The 15,330-nt window shown below is 54.5% G+C and overlaps 5 protein-coding genes across 13 annotated transcripts; 2 read left to right on the top strand and 3 right to left on the bottom strand.

The window, feature by feature from the left end:
* Positions 1-8: 8 nt before the first annotated feature.
* tor4aa (torsin family 4, member Aa) lies at positions 9-2,389 on the bottom strand. Of its 2 annotated transcripts, XM_053873950.1 has the most exons (3): positions 2,276-2,389; positions 1,008-1,436; positions 9-933 (listed from the first exon to the last, which is right to left on the bottom strand). In XM_053873950.1, the coding sequence occupies exons 2-3, from the start codon at positions 1,434-1,436 to the stop codon at positions 112-114; spliced, it is 1,251 nt and encodes a 416-aa protein (XP_053729925.1). In that variant the 5' UTR covers positions 2,276-2,389; the 3' UTR covers positions 9-111. The 2 variants fall into 2 exon arrangements, with proteins under 2 accessions (XP_053729925.1, XP_053729924.1); XM_053873949.1 differs by lacking the exon at positions 2,276-2,389 and having other exon boundaries at positions 1,008-2,269.
* Positions 2,390-2,870: 481 nt separating this feature from the next.
* Positions 2,871-6,604, bottom strand: gpat3 (glycerol-3-phosphate acyltransferase 3). Of its 3 annotated transcripts, none has more exons than XM_053873942.1 (13): positions 6,388-6,604; positions 6,031-6,180; positions 5,903-5,969; positions 5,277-5,565; positions 5,143-5,217; positions 4,988-5,077; positions 4,773-4,866; positions 4,581-4,696; positions 4,194-4,249; positions 4,006-4,091; positions 3,801-3,929; positions 3,664-3,743; positions 2,871-3,168 (listed from the first exon to the last, which is right to left on the bottom strand). In XM_053873942.1, exons 2-13 carry the CDS (start codon positions 6,172-6,174, stop codon positions 2,994-2,996), a joined length of 1,401 nt encoding a protein of 466 aa, XP_053729917.1. In that variant the 5' UTR covers positions 6,175-6,180; positions 6,388-6,604; the 3' UTR covers positions 2,871-2,993. The 3 variants fall into 3 exon arrangements, with proteins under 3 accessions (XP_053729917.1, XP_053729916.1, XP_053729918.1); XM_053873941.1 differs by having other exon boundaries at positions 2,872-3,168; positions 6,031-6,237; XM_053873943.1 differs by lacking the exons at positions 6,031-6,180; positions 6,388-6,604 and having other exon boundaries at positions 2,872-3,168; positions 5,277-5,647.
* On the top strand, positions 5,999-8,952 carry abraxas1 (abraxas 1, BRCA1 A complex subunit). 4 transcript variants are annotated; one of them, XM_053873952.1, is made up of 9 exons: positions 5,999-6,763; positions 7,134-7,224; positions 7,286-7,322; positions 7,413-7,479; positions 7,535-7,731; positions 7,825-7,944; positions 8,010-8,094; positions 8,159-8,270; positions 8,346-8,952. In XM_053873952.1, the coding sequence occupies exons 1-9, from the start codon at positions 6,683-6,685 to the stop codon at positions 8,648-8,650; spliced, it is 1,095 nt and encodes a 364-aa protein (XP_053729927.1). In that variant the 5' UTR covers positions 5,999-6,682; the 3' UTR covers positions 8,651-8,952. The 4 variants fall into 4 exon arrangements, with proteins under 4 accessions (XP_053729927.1, XP_053729926.1, XP_053729928.1 ...); XM_053873951.1 differs by having other exon boundaries at positions 8,343-8,952; XM_053873953.1 differs by having other exon boundaries at positions 6,689-6,966; positions 8,343-8,952.
* Positions 8,900-10,014, bottom strand: mrps18c (mitochondrial ribosomal protein S18C). Of its 2 annotated transcripts, XM_053873964.1 has the most exons (7): positions 9,891-10,014; positions 9,787-9,821; positions 9,640-9,726; positions 9,514-9,571; positions 9,392-9,451; positions 9,230-9,328; positions 8,900-9,096 (listed from the first exon to the last, which is right to left on the bottom strand). In XM_053873964.1, exons 1-6 carry the CDS (start codon positions 9,949-9,951, stop codon positions 9,252-9,254), a joined length of 378 nt encoding a protein of 125 aa, XP_053729939.1. In that variant the 5' UTR covers positions 9,952-10,014; the 3' UTR covers positions 8,900-9,096; positions 9,230-9,251. The 2 variants fall into 2 exon arrangements, with proteins under 2 accessions (XP_053729939.1, XP_053729938.1); XM_053873963.1 differs by having other exon boundaries at positions 8,900-9,328.
* helq (helicase, POLQ like) lies at positions 9,680-15,182 on the top strand. 2 transcript variants are annotated; one of them, XM_053873933.1, is made up of 19 exons: positions 9,680-10,178; positions 10,545-10,718; positions 10,786-11,302; positions 11,372-11,550; positions 11,734-11,934; positions 12,002-12,074; positions 12,159-12,256; positions 12,470-12,568; positions 12,633-12,778; positions 12,847-13,086; positions 13,184-13,325; positions 13,619-13,723; positions 13,785-13,980; positions 14,042-14,199; positions 14,263-14,361; positions 14,421-14,594; positions 14,662-14,775; positions 14,850-14,984; positions 15,040-15,182. In XM_053873933.1, the coding sequence occupies exons 1-19, from the start codon at positions 10,131-10,133 to the stop codon at positions 15,151-15,153; spliced, it is 3,012 nt and encodes a 1,003-aa protein (XP_053729908.1). In that variant the 5' UTR covers positions 9,680-10,130; the 3' UTR covers positions 15,154-15,182. The 2 variants fall into 2 exon arrangements, with proteins under 2 accessions (XP_053729908.1, XP_053729909.1); XM_053873934.1 differs by lacking the exon at positions 9,680-10,178 and adding an exon at positions 10,191-10,424.
* The last annotated feature ends 148 nt before the right edge of the window (positions 15,183-15,330 follow it).

Below are 15,330 nucleotides of genomic sequence, written 5' to 3'. Positions count from 1 at the left end.
GAGTTCTGTCTTTATTTGTGCGAGTCATGTGACCCTGCAGCATGTCAATCAAAGTTAAGAAATAAGTGTTCCGGGGATAGATGGTGGCGACATCTAGTGGTTCAGGTGTCGTCAGAGCGTGTTGACCTTTGACACCACTTGCTTGCAGCCGGTGCGGGAATACTCCCGCCCCGCCACCACGGCATAGTATGTGATCTCCGCTGCCAGCCGCTCGATGTTGTTCCTGTCTGGGTAGAACCCCTCACGCGTCAGCTCCTCCAGGAAACACTCGGTCACATGACTCTTCTCCAGCAGCCCAAGCGGCACCAGGGTGGCCTCCGCCCACAGCGGGTGCAGCTGTGACAGAGTTTGGCGCAAGATGGGCGCCAGGTCAGACGATGCCACACTGGAGGCGTTGTGCAGCATGTGCTTGGTGATGTCTTGGTGTCCCAGGTTGCTCAGGAAGATGTAGATGGTGTTCATGTACTCGTTGGTCCGTCTCTCGGCCACCAGGCGTCGGAGCGCGTCTAGGATCTCCACGTGCATGTGCTCAGCTTCATCGAAGACAAACACCGGGATCTTCTCCTCCTCCTCGGCTCGCTCCACCGTCATGGAGATGAGTATGGCCAGGTCCCGGGCACAACGTGGAGCGTCGTCCTCTAGGGGGCAGTGGTGCAGGACGTAGTACTGCAGAACCAGCGGCTCGCCGACGATGGAGCGGAAGTGAGCTGCAAGCAGTCGGCCCAGGTGACTTTTGCCCACGCCGCTGGGACCATGCAGCGAGATCACCAGGGGCTTATTGTGCACGTACGTGGAGAGGTAGTCCTTCAGGTGAGTCATTAGGCTCTCAACCGCCACCTGCTGGCCAAACACCTCCCGCCGCATCGTCTTCTCCAGACCATCCAGGTCGTAGCGGAGGACGTGGTCATCCAAGTTCTCGATGGCGTTGTAGACCTGTGGCGAGGCAATCTCAATGAGCGAGTGTGTGTGTGTGTGTGTGTGTGTGTGTGCGAAAGTGTGTGTCTCACCTGGAGGAAAACGATGGTGCACAGCAGGTACAAGCAGTACTTGGCCCGGCTGTGTTCCTGCCCCGGCGCCACTCGCCGGCCTTGTCTTTCTGGGAACAAAACCTTTCTCTTCCGTCGCTTCTTCTTCTGCGGGCCAGAGGAGGTCTGGGCTCCCGGAAGACTGAGAGGGTCGAAGGTGAATATTTTGGGGCTGGCGTGTCCCGGCAACCCCACCAGGCTGCCGCTCCCTCCCCGGGCCAGCACCTTCTCCTGCCGCCGCCTCTTCAGGGCCTGGTACTTCTGCTTGATCCGGATGACGGCGCACAGTGATGACGAGAAGTTGGTCAGCGATGGAGCGGGAGACACCTTCACCCTCTCATCCACGCTGTCGTTCAGCCCTTCATCCTGCTCCTCCTCCGAATGGGACTCAGTCGTGCTACTGAGGCTCATCTGCGGAAAAGAAGCTCGCTCACTCATTCACACCAGGGTTCATCGTCTAGTCAGCGTGTTCAACCTATCTCATTCATTTGACCGGTTTCCTGAAGTCCAGCAGGCCTGGTGGACGGCCTGATGGTCCACGAATTCTAAGTGAGTGCCCCCTGCTGCTAACTCCAGGTTGCCTTCACACACTGAGATGAACCATCTCCTCCTCACGTCCATCACGTTCTCTGAGAGACTGTTAGACAGGCTTCCTTCATGATGGAGGGGAGGAAGTGATGTCATCGGTGTGTTCAGTAGAGGAGAAGAGGAAGTGATGTCAAACATTAACTAAACACTTGTCCTCTGCTCTGTCAGATAGTCTCTGAGGAGACAAAACAACTAAACGTGTCGATCAGCTGTGTTTACCCCAGACTCTTCAACAGGACTTAACTTTGACTTGTCATCAGCAGACTCATCACCAAGACTCTTCATGGACACAGACGCTTCAAAAAGACTCTCAGCTTTGACTCATCACTGACAGAACCATCAACAAGACTCTTCATGGACACAGAGTCTTTGCAAAGACTCTTAGCTTTGACTCATCACTGACTCTTCGCAAAGACTCTTAGCTTTGACGCGTCACTAACACTCTTCACCAATAGACTGTTCAGTTACTGAGCTCAGAAGTAAAGAAATCGGTCACACAAAACCAGAAGCAGGACTGAATTTCCACACCCTCCTCACATATGAGTGTGTGTGAGGACCATAGAAAGGAGGGAGTCCTGCAGACTAGATCCAGCAGAGCCAGTGCTCTAAGTTCCACATGAACATGTCCCAGGGTACAAGAGAGACAGACAGTTGGAACTTACCTCGCCTGCTGCTGCTTCATAGTTTCTGCACAACTTTCAGGAAGAGACTTTAACATCTGCAGCTCCGCCCTCTTCCTCCTCCTCCTCCTCCTCTTCCTCTTTCCCCGGGTCGACACCTGATCCTCTGACACCCGAGACCTCCTGCTGATCGATCCAAAGTCAGAGTTGGGCTGAAAACTACAGGAACTAGTCTGACCGAGCCAAATTAGGCCCAAATGATTTCTGACAGAAAAGACTGACTGGACCGGACTTGGTAACACCCCTGACCTGCGGCGGGTCCTGCTCTCCAGCTCATGGCTGAAGGGAACAAACGTTGACATTTTTGGAATGTTTCCAGTTGAGACTCTTCAAATCAGTGAACTCGCTCTCTTCTCACAAAACCTGCTCTTTCTCTTCTCCCCTCCTTCACTCCTTCTGCGAGTAACATGAGCCGCATGTCACCCACTCTGGGTCTGTGACTGTGAGTGAACGTGTTTGAGCATGATCAAGTGTGTGCAGGACTTCACGATCAGCAGCAGGAATCCTGACAGGACCCTCCGTCTGAAGCTGAGACCCACCAGGTCCGACTGGATCTGCACTCCAGTCAGAACAGGAAGCATGGAGCAAGTAACCAACAAGACTTTATTTTCAGTTGTTTTCATTCCACAAACATCAGAACCAAGAAAATTCACTCACTCACTCACTCACTCACTCACTCACGGCTTCATCTCAACAGGTTCTACGTGGACTTGTGGTGGTGCCTCTTGCAGTCCAGTGCTGCAGCTGCATCAGGTGACTGAGGGGAGACGTGTGATTGGTCATCCTGCTGGTAACCCATGACGACGCTGCTGTAGAGTCTCTGCTGTTCTTCTTTAAAAGTGTCTTTGACCTTCCCCCTCTTCAGACCCCCGTCCCTGTCACACACACACACACATACACAATACGTCATACGTTTGTCTCTCTTTCCTTGTGGGACCTCTCATTGACTCCCTTTCCCCAGCCTCTCCCCCTAAACCTAACCCTCCAAAACACATGGCTAACCTTAACCAGGACTCTGAACCAAACTGAAACCCAGTTATAATGACCCAGTTATTTTTTAAGTCCATCCTCAAGTCCATCCTAATTGGGGAGACCCACAGTTAGCAGGGTGTCCCCTATGTACTGGTTAGTATTTTGAAAAAAGTCCGCTATTTGTGTTGAACATGAACGCACACACACAATAAGAGTACAGCGCCTCAGCAGGACCAGGGGCCTCATGTATCAAGGGTTGGTAGTTTTCACGCAGACAGTAAATGAGTGAGGGTTCAGGAGTCATTTCTGCTTAGGCAATGTTCCAGGATAATATCTACGCAAGTCTTGACATGAGGCCCCATGACCAGACCAGGACCAGGAGCAGGAGCGGGTCTCACCAAGCCAGGTCCAAGAGGCCTCCCTGGCGAGCGATGGCTGACTTGACTCTGTTGGCGAACTGAGCGGCATCCTCACCTTCCTGAGACACACAGATTAGATTCTGCCAGGTGGTTCTGCGGGTTCAGTTTGGACCCACCTGCAGGGTCATGGGGGGCAGGTACCACACGTTGACCACAATGGCCCAGCTGGTCATCATCCTCAGCAGGTAGCTCACCATGCTGAACTTGCTGCTGTTCCAGAAGGCGTCCCCGAACCGCGGGTCGTACTGGGACACAAGTGAGCCACTGTCACAAGAGTGTCTGGACCAGCACCGGAAACAGAACCAAGAGTGGGACTTTTACCTTGATGGCTACTGGATAGATGATTCCTCCAATCTCAAAGCTGCCTTTCTTAAACATCATGACTGAAGTGTTGTTGATACAAGTCCCTGTGGGACACCATCATCTTCATCATCATCATCATCATCTTCGTCATCACCTCCATCCTTGCCACTAACATCGTCATCATCATCTTCATCATCACCACCTACCTTCAGGGAAGATCAAGATGGGCAGTTTGGTCTTGGCTGCTACATGATCTCTCAGTCTGCAGGGATAAGTTCAGTTTCGTCACAATGACATCATTATGCATGGACATTTTGGGGAAGAAAAGGTTTTCATGTGAGAAAGGTGATATTGTTCATTCGACACTGTAGTGAGACATAAGTCAGCACTGTCAGCACGGTGCAATGAACCTTCACATTTCATTCACGCAGTCGCCATGGGCCATCAGAACATGGCACATTTCATTCACGCAGTCGCCATGGGCCATCAGAACATGGCTGATGACAAGCCGCTGACTCCAGCCCACCAGGTGCTCATGTAGGACAGACAAGCACCACCAGGGGGCGGTCTGTGCACGCGACTGTCCCGCTCACCTGCTGGTCACCGTGTGGCGATCCTTCATCTCGGACCTTTCAAACCAAACGTGGGGGCATGACCTCAGCATTGATCTCTGGATGACCCCCAGTAGACCCCCGTGTACCTGACCCACCTGAGAACGACATCTGTGATGTCACCACTTCTATGTCAGAGAGCGCACAGTGACCGTCGTGTACACAAACACTGACCATGGCGTAGCAGCCGTCGTTGGCGAGGATGACCACGTCGATGGGTGTGGTGTGGTTAGCAACACAGATCCCCCCCTTCCTCGGTTTGTTCTCTCTGGTGATGACATCACACATGACATCAGCAGATTCGGACACACACCTGTTTCCCATCAGGATCAGAGCACCTCCTCCTCCTCAGCAGCCAGCATGATGCCGGGGCTGGTGTCGACACCCACCTGTTGTGGTAGCGGATGGTGGCTGATAGCCCGCGGGCACAGATCCGATAGCAGGTGAGGTGGACCACCTCGCTCAGCCAGTCCTTCACACTGAAACACAAGGAGGGTCCCTTGAAGGGTCCTGTCTGACCTGGGGTCTGCGCAGAGTTCAGTACCTGCTCTGGGGCAGGAAACCCACCACAGTGGTCCCCATCACCAGCCAGGTCAGTCCGATGATGGCCAGTGTGATCCTGGTGCCGGACAGTGTCATGACTCACCTCACCTCCTGCCTGACCCCACCTGGACTCACCTGAGTGGGAAGAGGACACAGTAGCGGACCAAGACGCCCACCCCCCAGATGACGGTGAGCCGGAGGCTGATGTAGCGGAAGTTCTGGTTGGTTCTGGTCAGAAGGTTCCATGAGGCCAGCTCCTCGGAGGAGAAGCGCTGAGTCACCTGGTCGTCCACGATGCTCTCCACACCTTTCCTGTGAAAGAACAGGACGTCGCTGAGGCAGAACCGGCGCCCAGCCCGAGACCCGGAGTCGCTGAGCTGCCGCAGCTCGTCCTCCATGGACCCGGCACCGCGCTCGATGATCCCTGGGACACAAAGCCTGGAGGTCAGGTGGGCTGACAGGTGTGGATGGACCCCGTGGACGCCACATTGACTCGACTCAAGTTTCTGGCGGCACAGTTCGGTGTTGCATCATCAAAACCCGACCTCAGCCACACACCACACAGTCACATGGTCTCCAGCTGAGGCTAATCCGACAACAGCAGAACTCTGTCTGAGCTCACACCAGAACCACTCATGACCGCCTCATGGCTCCTTCCCGGACCTAATCATTAACAGCTGATTGTAGTCACGTGACCAGGTCACCTCTAAGTTCGCTCACGTTGTCCTGCACTCACGAGGGTCAGCAAACGCTGGACTCACCATTAGGCAGCGGCACCGGCACGCTGGGCTGCTCCTGCCGGCCTCGCTGGATCCGAACCGTGGCCCACTGCAGGGGGAGGCAGAGCGGTGAGTGTCAGTGCCGGGCCCTCGGCGGGACTCGGACTCACCTCCAGGATCTGGACCAGAATCTGGATGTAGATGCCGGTCACACCCAGCGACAGGCCAAACATGGCTGGCAGCATGATCAGAACCAGGACCACGAAGACCCACACCTGGAACACACCTGAGGCCAGACGCCACAGTTCCTCCATGGTCGCCTGTGGAGGGCCCCACTCACATCATCTTCTGACATTGACAGAAGTCCAGGGCCCAGACTGAAGCGGGAACCAGAACCAACAGCCAAATCAAATCTGGCATCCTCACGCCGTGTGTGACGTCATCACAATTAAAGCCACGAAGACCGTTGTGTGTTTCAGCCAAGCGTTGCCAACATTCGAAGTTTTTGGTTCGGTACCGTTACTCACGTTGACGTCACAGGAAGTTCACGGTAGTGCCCAGAGGTGCGAGGAAAACAACTGGATCACTGCTGGACCTGGACGCCAGAAGGTCCGGTTTCTTTCAGTTTTCGCTGGTTCCGTCGTGGTTCCGGGCGCTTCGGTCTGGATCAGTCTCGTGCTCCTTACGGAATCCAGCGTTGGACGCGAACGAGAGGTCCCCGTGCCCCCCACCCCCTCCCCATCCGTTGTCTCAGCGACGCCAGGCTGCGCTGTCAAACCGCATGTTCGCGCGCCACCGCTGCGCGATAGTTACGCAGACAAGATGGCGGAGGCTAGCGTGCGCGTGTCCGGAATCGTGTTCACTTCCATGATGTACCAGCACGTCAACTGCGACTCGGACGTGGTGAGACTGCGCGTTATTTTGTCGTGAAAAGTTGATCGTTGTGATTTGCGCTCTCAAGTCGACCCGCTGACATCACTGTCGGTGAGCAGCGCCTTCTCTGTTGGTCCAGAACTTTTGAGAGTCCAAGTCACTTGTTGACCTCGAACCCCCTCGCGCACTCTCTGGTGTCTGACCCGGGTTCTGCAGCAGCAGAGGGATCAGTGGTGAGTGTGAAGAAGAGGGAAACTTGTTGAGGTCAGAGGTCTCCTCGTAGGCTTCCATGCTGAGAAAAAACGGAGCTCAGCTGTTTAAGGAGAAGCCTAGCGAGACCATGATGTTAGCTGATGATGTGGAGGGTGCGATGACTCTGACGTGTGTGCGATGTTGACAGGAGGGCTTGATGGTCGGCCAGGCAACTGTCAGCGAGCAGGTGACCATCAGCGACTCTCAGACGGACAACATCCACGTGGAGGAGACCTTCAGTGAGTCACGTGACCCACGCATGGATAGGCTTGACTCTTGATCATGTGACTGTCTCTGCAGATGTCCGGAAGCTGGTCTGCTGCCACCGGCTGCACCAGTGAGTGGGCATCATCGCCCCCTGTTGGCCTGCGACAACTGCTGGATCCGCATGAGCTGCGACTGACAGCTCCTCTCTGCGTGGTTGCAGGTTCTACTCCAGCGTGGGCGACGTGGACGTGGATTCGCTGAAGAAGATCATGGCTGATGAGCGTCTGGTGAGTTGGAATCTGAGCTGACAAATCACCTTCTGAGACTGTCACGTTCCTGCAGGAAGATCTGGTTGGCTGGTACCGACAGCGCCGCAACTCGGAGCAGCAGGTCACTCTGAGAGAGAAGCAGGTCCACGAGAGCCTGATGAGGGCCACGTCCAACCCCAACATGGTATTCATGCTGCTCACGCCCAGTGAGGTCACGCTAGAGTCCTCAACCCACCGTGTGGAGTACTCAGCCTTCATCTCTCGCCAGAGGTGAGTCTCTAGGCCGCAGCACATGCTGCTCCACTGGTGCAGGAACTGCACACTCAGTCGCACACTTGACATGACTGTGACGTTTGTGTGAAGCCAGTTTGTGAATGTTCCCGTGACAATCCACAACCTCGGGGTGCTGGACCAGCCGCCCTACTGGACTTCAGCTCCAATGTGTTCAGCTGCGGGCTACAACCGGACCATTACCAGACACAAGTAACTAAGCTTGCCTCGTGCACGTCCAGCGCTTCGCGACACCTGACCCGTCTGCTGGGCTCCAGGTCCAGGTTCTTCTCAGCACCAGAACACCTGCGGGACGTGAGCGAGATGAACAGGATGAACGAGTCTCTGCAGTCAGAGCTGCAGGTTAGATCTTTCTCAGTGTGAAATCACGTCCTGTTCTTTCATTGTTTGTGTCCTTCCCCGACAGAATGTGTGTGGCACCGTGGCTGAGAGTGAACATCGCGTCGGCGCCCTGCAGGTGGAAGTTTCCGATCTCCGGAGGAAAGTCCGGGAGAAGAAGAGGTTGCAAGTGAAGGATGGTACGATTTTGTCTCTATGATCAGGCATCTGGGTATCAGTGAGATGACGTCACATGACTTGTGGTTGTGCAGCAGATCTGCCAGTGGAAAAAGGGAATCGGCTTCTGCAGGATGCCGTGAGGGCTCTCTTCTTCCCCTCTCCGCTGTACCGCACGCAGACGCTCACACTGGACGGGTCCCCAGTTCCGGATCAGTCCTGCGGCACTGAGCCGCTGGACCAGGCGGCTCCAGAGACAAACCAAGGCGACCCAGACACAGTGGATGTGGACTCAGACACCAACATAGAAGAGAGACTTGGCTCACGAGGACGTCTCAGATCCTGCAAACGCTCGCTGGTGTCTCCGGCACAGAAGCAGAGATGTGGCAGGAGAAGAATCTGAGTCTCAACCGCCTCGTTTCTGATGTGGACCTTCATCTGCGGGGTCCTTCTCTGGACACTTAAATAAATAAAAGGTTTAAAACTGTAAATAAATCAGCTGTTACTCTGACCCAGGACCAAAACCTCCTAGCGGCTGGACCAAAACGCTGCCGGAAGCTATTAGCTATTACAGCTAACGAAAGGTAGCTTCAGCAGCTGCTTTCACTCGCTATAGTAGCAAAATTCAGAGTCAAGTTCATCATCCCTGACGTCATGATATAAGCTCTCTTTATTGTTTCTACAGGACAGCAAAACTGGATGAAAGCCGAGTTCATAGCTTCAGTGGTTTAATAAATGTAAAAAAAAAGACCACAAAATTAGTCGAGTCACGTGATACCGCACAACCAGGCAGGTTGTTACAGCAGGTGCTGGTTCTGCCACACAGGGCTGACGATGACGGGACCAGAACTTCACCACATGTGACAGGAGAGAGAAGCAGTCAGCAGATGAGGGTGCGCAGGAAACACCACAAACTTTTAACAAGCTGCTCCAACGTTTACAGGCCAACAGCGCCACCACACAGACCAGATATTTTGCTCACACTTCAGATGGTTTCAGTCTGTCTAGTTGAGATGCTTGATCCCACAGATGTTGGGGTCCTTCATCAACTGCGGGTGTTTGTGGGTCACCGACATGAAACCTGGAATGCACACTGTCATGACTTGCTCAAGGTCACGGACCAGGGAGAAGAACGGGGACTGACCTAGGGAATGGGCTTTCTTGATGGCCTTGGAGATTTCCCTCTGCTTCCTTCCACACAGACCTGTCAATCGGTGATCAGAGACGTCAAGAGTGCAGGTGGTGCCATGGCGATAGGGCGCTCACCAGTAATGTGTCGGCCGTAGATCCGTCCGGTGTGAGGGGAGATGAACTGGGACAGCAGCTAAAACACCAGGAGATCGGGGTAAGTGGCGAAGAGAACGAGGACCTGGTTTGACCCGACCCACTGACCTGAATGTTTTTAAAATCCACCGTCACGTTACAGAGCGTGCAGCCCTTCTCCGGCTCCCTGTACGGGTTCTCCATCTTCGCCAGCGGCTGAGGAAAGAACAATAATAGGACCGCAGTAGCGGACGATGGCGTTGCTCACATACATACCGTTGGTTCGTGCGCCGCCGCGAGGCTCCGTAAACCTGAGGACAGCGGTGAGATGAGAGGACAAACAAAGCCTGCAAACATGCGAGAGTGTGTAGGAGACTTACTGGAGGACGCCTGTCGAGCCAGAGCGGGTTTGAGCCGCTGAAGTCCTCTCAGGGCGGACATGTTGACCTGTCAGCGTGGCGGAAGCTGTCCGTTACTGTTTTGGCTCCTCGCGTTTTTTTTCGTTCCTCCTTCTTGTGAGATTGAATTTACGTGTCTAGATTTGCAAGGCAGCTGTTAGTTTTGCACATTTCTCTACATCTGATTAGCCTTCATTTACTTTTTTTAGTGACGTATTGGAGATGCAGATATGTTTAACGGAGCCGCTGATTGAACCCGGACATATTAAGGTGCAACACGCCAAAGGGTTGACAACAAGATATTCATCCTCCACATCGGTCATGCTTGGTGCTTTTTCGGGCCGTTTGGACACAATCCGCGTCATTTCTGGACTCAGATATTAGCCGCATGTTTCCTGTGACAAGTGAGGTCCGGACAGCAGCGAAGTTCTTCCCAAACAAAGGGCAGTGGGTTTCGCTCAGCGAGCCCTCTCCTCTCCTGAAGTCATGTTGGGTTCAGACCGGTTCCTTGAACTGGTTTGTTGTTAACTTTTCCATTCTCTCCTGCAGCGTGCAGAAATGACGTGTGCACATGTAGAACAAGGAAACCGAATGGTCAAATTACGCTGTTTGTTTTGCGTGTTGTCTGCACGTTAGCCCGAGGAGGCGAGGATACCCGCTCAGTACGAAATCCGAGTCAGACGGATCTGTTCGAGGAAGCGGTCCAGAGACGGCCTGAGGAGCCATCTGACCCCCGCCGGGAAACGGTCAGCAGCACCGGGTCATCCGCGATGCTCCTGGGGCTCCAGCATGTCAGAGGCGGAGGCAGAGGTGAGTGGAACTCTGAGTCACCCCTCAGATCTGGACTCGAGTTAGTCACTCATCCTTCTATTGCCAGTTCTGTAGTGACAGTGAGGACCTGTTTGGGAACTATGACAGCCTCCTGGAGAACAGTTCGGTGCTGGCCCAGCTGGATCATGTGGAGGAGCTGGAGAGGCAGCAAGCCGATCCCTCTGCACCCATGGACCAGGAGCTTCTCTCAGACTCCATCCTGGACGAGAACTTGGTGGAGGGGCTTCCAGACATGTCTCACCGAACCATCAAAAAATGCAAACTCCAGGAGATGGAAAGGGATGTGAACCCGAGCATAACTTCCGTAGAGGACAGATTGCGAACAGTGGCCAGGAGACGAAGTGAGCTGCTGAAGGAAACCATGCTCAGCAATGCTGCTGCTCCTGCTGTCGTCTCACGCTCCGCCGCTCTGAAGGAGGCGGTGGTCACCAAGGAGATCAGCGTGGCCATGCAGGCCATGGAGAGCGTGTCCTCCCAGAATCCAGACCTGGGCCCATTCTTCGGGCTCCCAACTCGTGTGAAGGATCTGGTCTTCACATCGAGGGGGATCAAGAGTCTTTACGGTGGCGTCCGTTCTTATCCTGCATTCGTTCAACAGCTGAGGTGCTGACACCGTTCCTGCTGTGTTTCAGACTGGCAGGAGACATGTCTGAACCTGGACTGTGTGCAGCAGAGGAGGAACCTCATCTACTCTCTGCCCACCAGTGGAGGCAAGACCCTAGTGGCTGAAATCCTCATCCTCAGAGAGCTCCTCTGTCGGAAGCGCGACTGTCTCTTCATCTTGCCGTATATTTCCCTGGTCCAGGAGAAGGTACTGGTCCTTGGGAGGGTACCAGTCAGTCCATCCGGTCCGAATTTCGGGTTTGCAGAGAGTGTTGCTGTAGCCAGAAGAGGTGGCCCCAGTCTGTGGTCTCCTCGTAGCTCTGGTGTGGCCCAACAGGATTCCTGGATCAAAATCCAGCTGGGTTCTCATGTGTTTTCTGTGGTGTGACAGGTCCAGGGTCTGGCAGGTTTGGGTGTGGAGCTGGACTTCCTGGTGGAGGAGTACGCAGGCAGTAAGGGCCGCTTTCCTCCGGTCCGGCACAGGAACCGGCGCTCACTATACGTGGCCACGATCGAGAAGGCCCACAGTCTGGTCAACTCTCTGGTGGAGGCGGGCCGGCTGGAGGTCCTGGGCCTCGTGGTGGTGGACGAGGTAGAACTGGACTGGTACTCAGTGTTATCGGGTCTCTCAGAACATAACGACTCTTGTGCTGTCACAGCTTCATATGTTGGGAGATGGCAGCCGGGGCGCGCTGGTGGAGATGACCCTGAGTAAAGTCCAGTTTGCCAGTGGTGAGCACCAACCACCCCTGGCCCTTACGTCTACCATCGTCCAGTCTGGTCCTTCGCCGCTCAGCTTTCATCTGTCTGTTCCAGAGAGCACTCAGATCATTGGGATGAGCGCCACCTTGGGGAACATCGGAGACCTGCAGGCGTTTCTAAAGGCTGAAAACTACACCAGCGACTTCAGACCCGTGAGTTCACCCTTGAATAGCCGACCTTGTCACTCGGTCATTGTGACGCTAATCTACTGACTCATGAATTCGAGGACAATCCCAAAAGTTTGATAAACCTGACATAGCCTCTCCGTTTGGTCCTTGTCCTTCATTACTCATTGTTTCTCTGCAGTCTGGTGACCCAGCAGCTGCCAGTTGTCCTGTCTCAAACGTGCTGATTCACTGCTGCAGGTGGAGTTGAAGGAGTTCGTCAAACTGGGAGATTCCATATATGAAGTGGATGCTCAAGCCGAAGAGTGTTTCCGGTTCTGTCGCCTTCTCCGCTTAAAGGTGAGGCTGACGTGAGGCACAGCAGTCCAGACCGCTCACAGAGTTAACAAGTGTGGCCTGTCAGTACTCCAGCTCCATGCAGAAGATGGACCCTGACCACATCATCGCCCTGGTGACCGAGGTGGTTCCAACGCACTCCTGCCTCGTCTTCTGTCCCACTAAGAAGAACTGCGAGAATGTGGCCACCATGATCTGCAAGTACCTCAGAGAGTGAGCCCAGTTGAGGTCCTCAGACTGTTCGCTGCTCCTCAGACTGACTGCTGCTCCTGTCTCTGCAGAGACTTTGTGAAGCTCCGGCTGGAAGAGAAGAAGGTTCTGCTGCAGGAGCTGAAGGATGCCGGGAATGGTTCTGTGTGTCCGGTTCTGCAGCGGACGATTCCGTACGGCGTGGCTTACCACCACAGCGGCCTGACCAGCCAGGAGAGGAAGCTGGTGGAGGAGGCATATTCCCGTGGAGTCCTGTGTCTGCTCACCTGCACCTCCACTCTGGCTGCCGGGGTCAACCTTCCAGCCCGCAGGTGAGTCGCTTACTTCGCAATGTCACATGACCTGCCGTGAGCAGAAGTTGAATCATGCGACTCCAGTGCCGCAGGGCTGATGGTGTCATTGCTCCAGGGTGATCCTGCGCTCGCCGTATGTGGCCACAGACTTCCTGAAGAGGAGCCAGTACAAGCAGATGGTGGGCCGGGCAGGTCGGGCTGGGATCGACGCCATCGGCGAGAGTGTCCTCGTCCTGCAGGACAAGGACAAGATCATGGTAACCATGGCAACGGGGGACCACAACTTTACAACTGCTTTGTTCCTGAGTTGTTGTTGTATACTGTTAGGGTCAGGGTTTGTCTGTTTTCTCAATGGCTACTAAAAAAACACACCCAAAAGTAGCTTTTCTGGAGCGACAAAAGTTTTTTTTCTGTAAAAGTAGAAACAATAAGTGGCAGAGTTTTGTCCCGCTGGTCATGATGATGTCATTAGACTCATTCATCCACACATCCCTCTTGAGCCAGGCTGTCGATCACATGACCCAGAGCATCGACCCATTTTGTACTGCAGGCCAAGTCGCTGGTGTGCGCTCCGATGGAGGAATGTCTCAGCAACCTGCTGGCAGACGGAGGGCAGGGTCTGCTGACCCTGGTGCTGTCCATAATCGGGCTGAAGGTGAGGCTGCCTGCTGACACAGACATCAGAGTGACGATGATGGACTGCTGGTTCTGTGCAGATGGCCCAGACGCTGGAGCAGGTGAGGCACTTCTTTCGTGGCACTCTGCTCTTCGTGCAGCAGGCGGCACTCTGCTCGCCCAGCTCTTTGTGGGAGGTGGTGGACCAGAGTCTGGAGACGCTGAAGGAGAAGGGTCTCATCACCGTGTCGAGTGGAACCCTCCAGGTCACTGACCTGGGCCGGGCCTCCTTCAAAGGTATGGCATCTAAGTGCAACTTGCGAGTCGCAGGAGTGATGTGTGACGTTGTCCACCACAGGCTCAGTGGACCTGAGCCACTCTGACCAGCTCTACCGGGACCTGAGCTGTGGACTGGAGGGACTGCTGCTCAACAGCTACCTGCACCTGCTGTACCTGGTGACACCCTACGAGCTGGTGGCACAGAGCAAACCGGACTGGAGGATCTTTCTCGATCAGGTGAGGGCCACACGCTGCTGTCTTCCACGCACACTCCCCATCTCATGCCGGTGGGTGTGGCAGTTCTCTCTCCTCTCAGGTTCGGAGCAGAAGATGCTGGCGTCGCTCGGAGTCCCTGAGAGTTTTGTGGTCAGGAAAGCTGCAGGTCAAACGGTGAAGAAGGTGAGGTCACACTGGTCAAATCCTGGGCGAGGACCTCAGTCTCTGTGGGTATGTTCCAGGGAACAGACATGGAGGTGGTCCACAGGGTGTACCTGGCGCTGGTTCTGCTCCGTCTGCTGAAAGAAACCAATCTGTGGAGTGTGGCTGAGAAGTTCCAGCTTAGTAGGGGGTTCCTCCAGACCCTGCTCAGCTCTGCATCAGCTTTCTGCTCCTGCGTGCTGAACTTCACCCAGGTACTACTGGCCCGGCTCATACCAGGCTCAGACTCCTGTTAACCGGCCCGACGGTTCTGTTCCTCAGGAGCTGGAGGAGCTGTGGCCCTTCAGGGCACTCCTGGCGGAGCTGACCCGCCGACTAAGCTACTGTGTCAAGTCCGAGCTGATCCCTTTGATGGAAGTTGTCGGGGTCACGGAGGTCAGCTTCACCGTATGTCCTGTTGTCATGTTCTGGTTGTCCCTTACCTCAATGTTGGTTTGTGTTGTCTCCAGTCTCGAGCCAAGCAGCTCTTCAGCGCCGGCTACACAACACCAAGTCACCTGGCTAACGCCGACCCGGCACTCCTCTGCAAAACTATCCAGAACCTTTTCAAGAAGCAGGCCAACCAGATTGTGGCCTCAGCTAAGGTGAGCATCAGCTGTCACTAGTACTTCCTGGCATGACTTGGTCATTGTTCTTCAGATGCTTCTGAAGGAAAGAGCAGCTGTGCTGCAGGAGGAAGTGGACCACCTGCTGACCACGCCCACTGACCTCCCCTCAGCCCCCGCTGAGGTGTCACATCACACTGGAGTTTGACTTTTAATTCCTGACAATAAAGTTTCTGGAGTTTTATGAGGTCATTTCGTCCGCCTCCGCATGTCACGTGACATAGACTTGAGTTAAACATGAAACGTGAGCGCGACTTGGGAGACATGATGCTGGTGTGACCGGTGTGGTTCTGTGTTGTTCTTTCATGGACAAGGACCAGACCAT

This window comes from Synchiropus splendidus, chromosome 8, assembly GCF_027744825.2.
Source record: "Synchiropus splendidus isolate RoL2022-P1 chromosome 8, RoL_Sspl_1.0, whole genome shotgun sequence".
Classification (NCBI taxonomy): Eukaryota; Metazoa; Chordata; class Actinopteri; order Syngnathiformes; family Callionymidae; genus Synchiropus; species Synchiropus splendidus.
This window is presented reverse-complemented; position numbering and strand designations above follow the sequence as displayed.

Coding starts and splice junctions, on each gene's coding strand:
- helq (XM_053873933.1), top strand. CDS start 10,131: ATGCAGATATGTTTAACGGAGCCGCTGATTGAACCCGGACATATTAAG. Junction 11,303..11,371: donor GGGGATCAAGAGTCTTTACG/GTGGCGTCCGTT, acceptor GCTGTGTTTCAG/ACTGGCAGGAGACATGTCTG. Junction 14,776..14,849: donor AAGTTGTCGGGGTCACGGAG/GTCAGCTTCACC, acceptor TGTTGTCTCCAG/TCTCGAGCCAAGCAGCTCTT.
- tor4aa (XM_053873949.1), bottom strand. CDS start 1,463: ATGAGTGAGCGAGCTTCTTTTCCGCAGATGAGCCTCAGTAGCACGACT. Junction 934..1,007: donor GCACCATCGTTTTCCTCCAG/GTGAGACACACA, acceptor GCCTCGCCACAG/GTCTACAACGCCATCGAGAA.
- abraxas1 (XM_053873951.1), top strand. CDS start 6,683: ATGGCGGAGGCTAGCGTGCGCGTGTCCGGAATCGTGTTCACTTCCATG. Junction 7,732..7,824: donor GCCTTCATCTCTCGCCAGAG/GTGAGTCTCTAG, acceptor GTTTGTGTGAAG/CCAGTTTGTGAATGTTCCCG. Junction 7,945..8,009: donor CGGACCATTACCAGACACAA/GTAACTAAGCTT, acceptor GCTGGGCTCCAG/GTCCAGGTTCTTCTCAGCAC.
- mrps18c (XM_053873963.1), bottom strand. CDS start 9,951: ATGTCCGCCCTGAGAGGACTTCAGCGGCTCAAACCCGCTCTGGCTCGA. Junction 9,572..9,639: donor TGGATTTTAAAAACATTCAG/GTCAGTGGGTCG, acceptor CTGGTGTTTTAG/CTGCTGTCCCAGTTCATCTC. Junction 9,329..9,391: donor CAAGAAAGCCCATTCCCTAG/GTCAGTCCCCGT, acceptor TGTGCATTCCAG/GTTTCATGTCGGTGACCCAC.
- gpat3 (XM_053873942.1), bottom strand. CDS start 6,174: ATGGAGGAACTGTGGCGTCTGGCCTCAGGTGTGTTCCAGGTGTGGGTC. Junction 5,566..5,902: donor GCCGGTGCCGCTGCCTAATG/GTGAGTCCAGCG, acceptor TTTGTGTCCCAG/GGATCATCGAGCGCGGTGCC. Junction 4,867..4,987: donor ACCATCCGCTACCACAACAG/GTGGGTGTCGAC, acceptor TGTCATCACCAG/AGAGAACAAACCGAGGAAGG.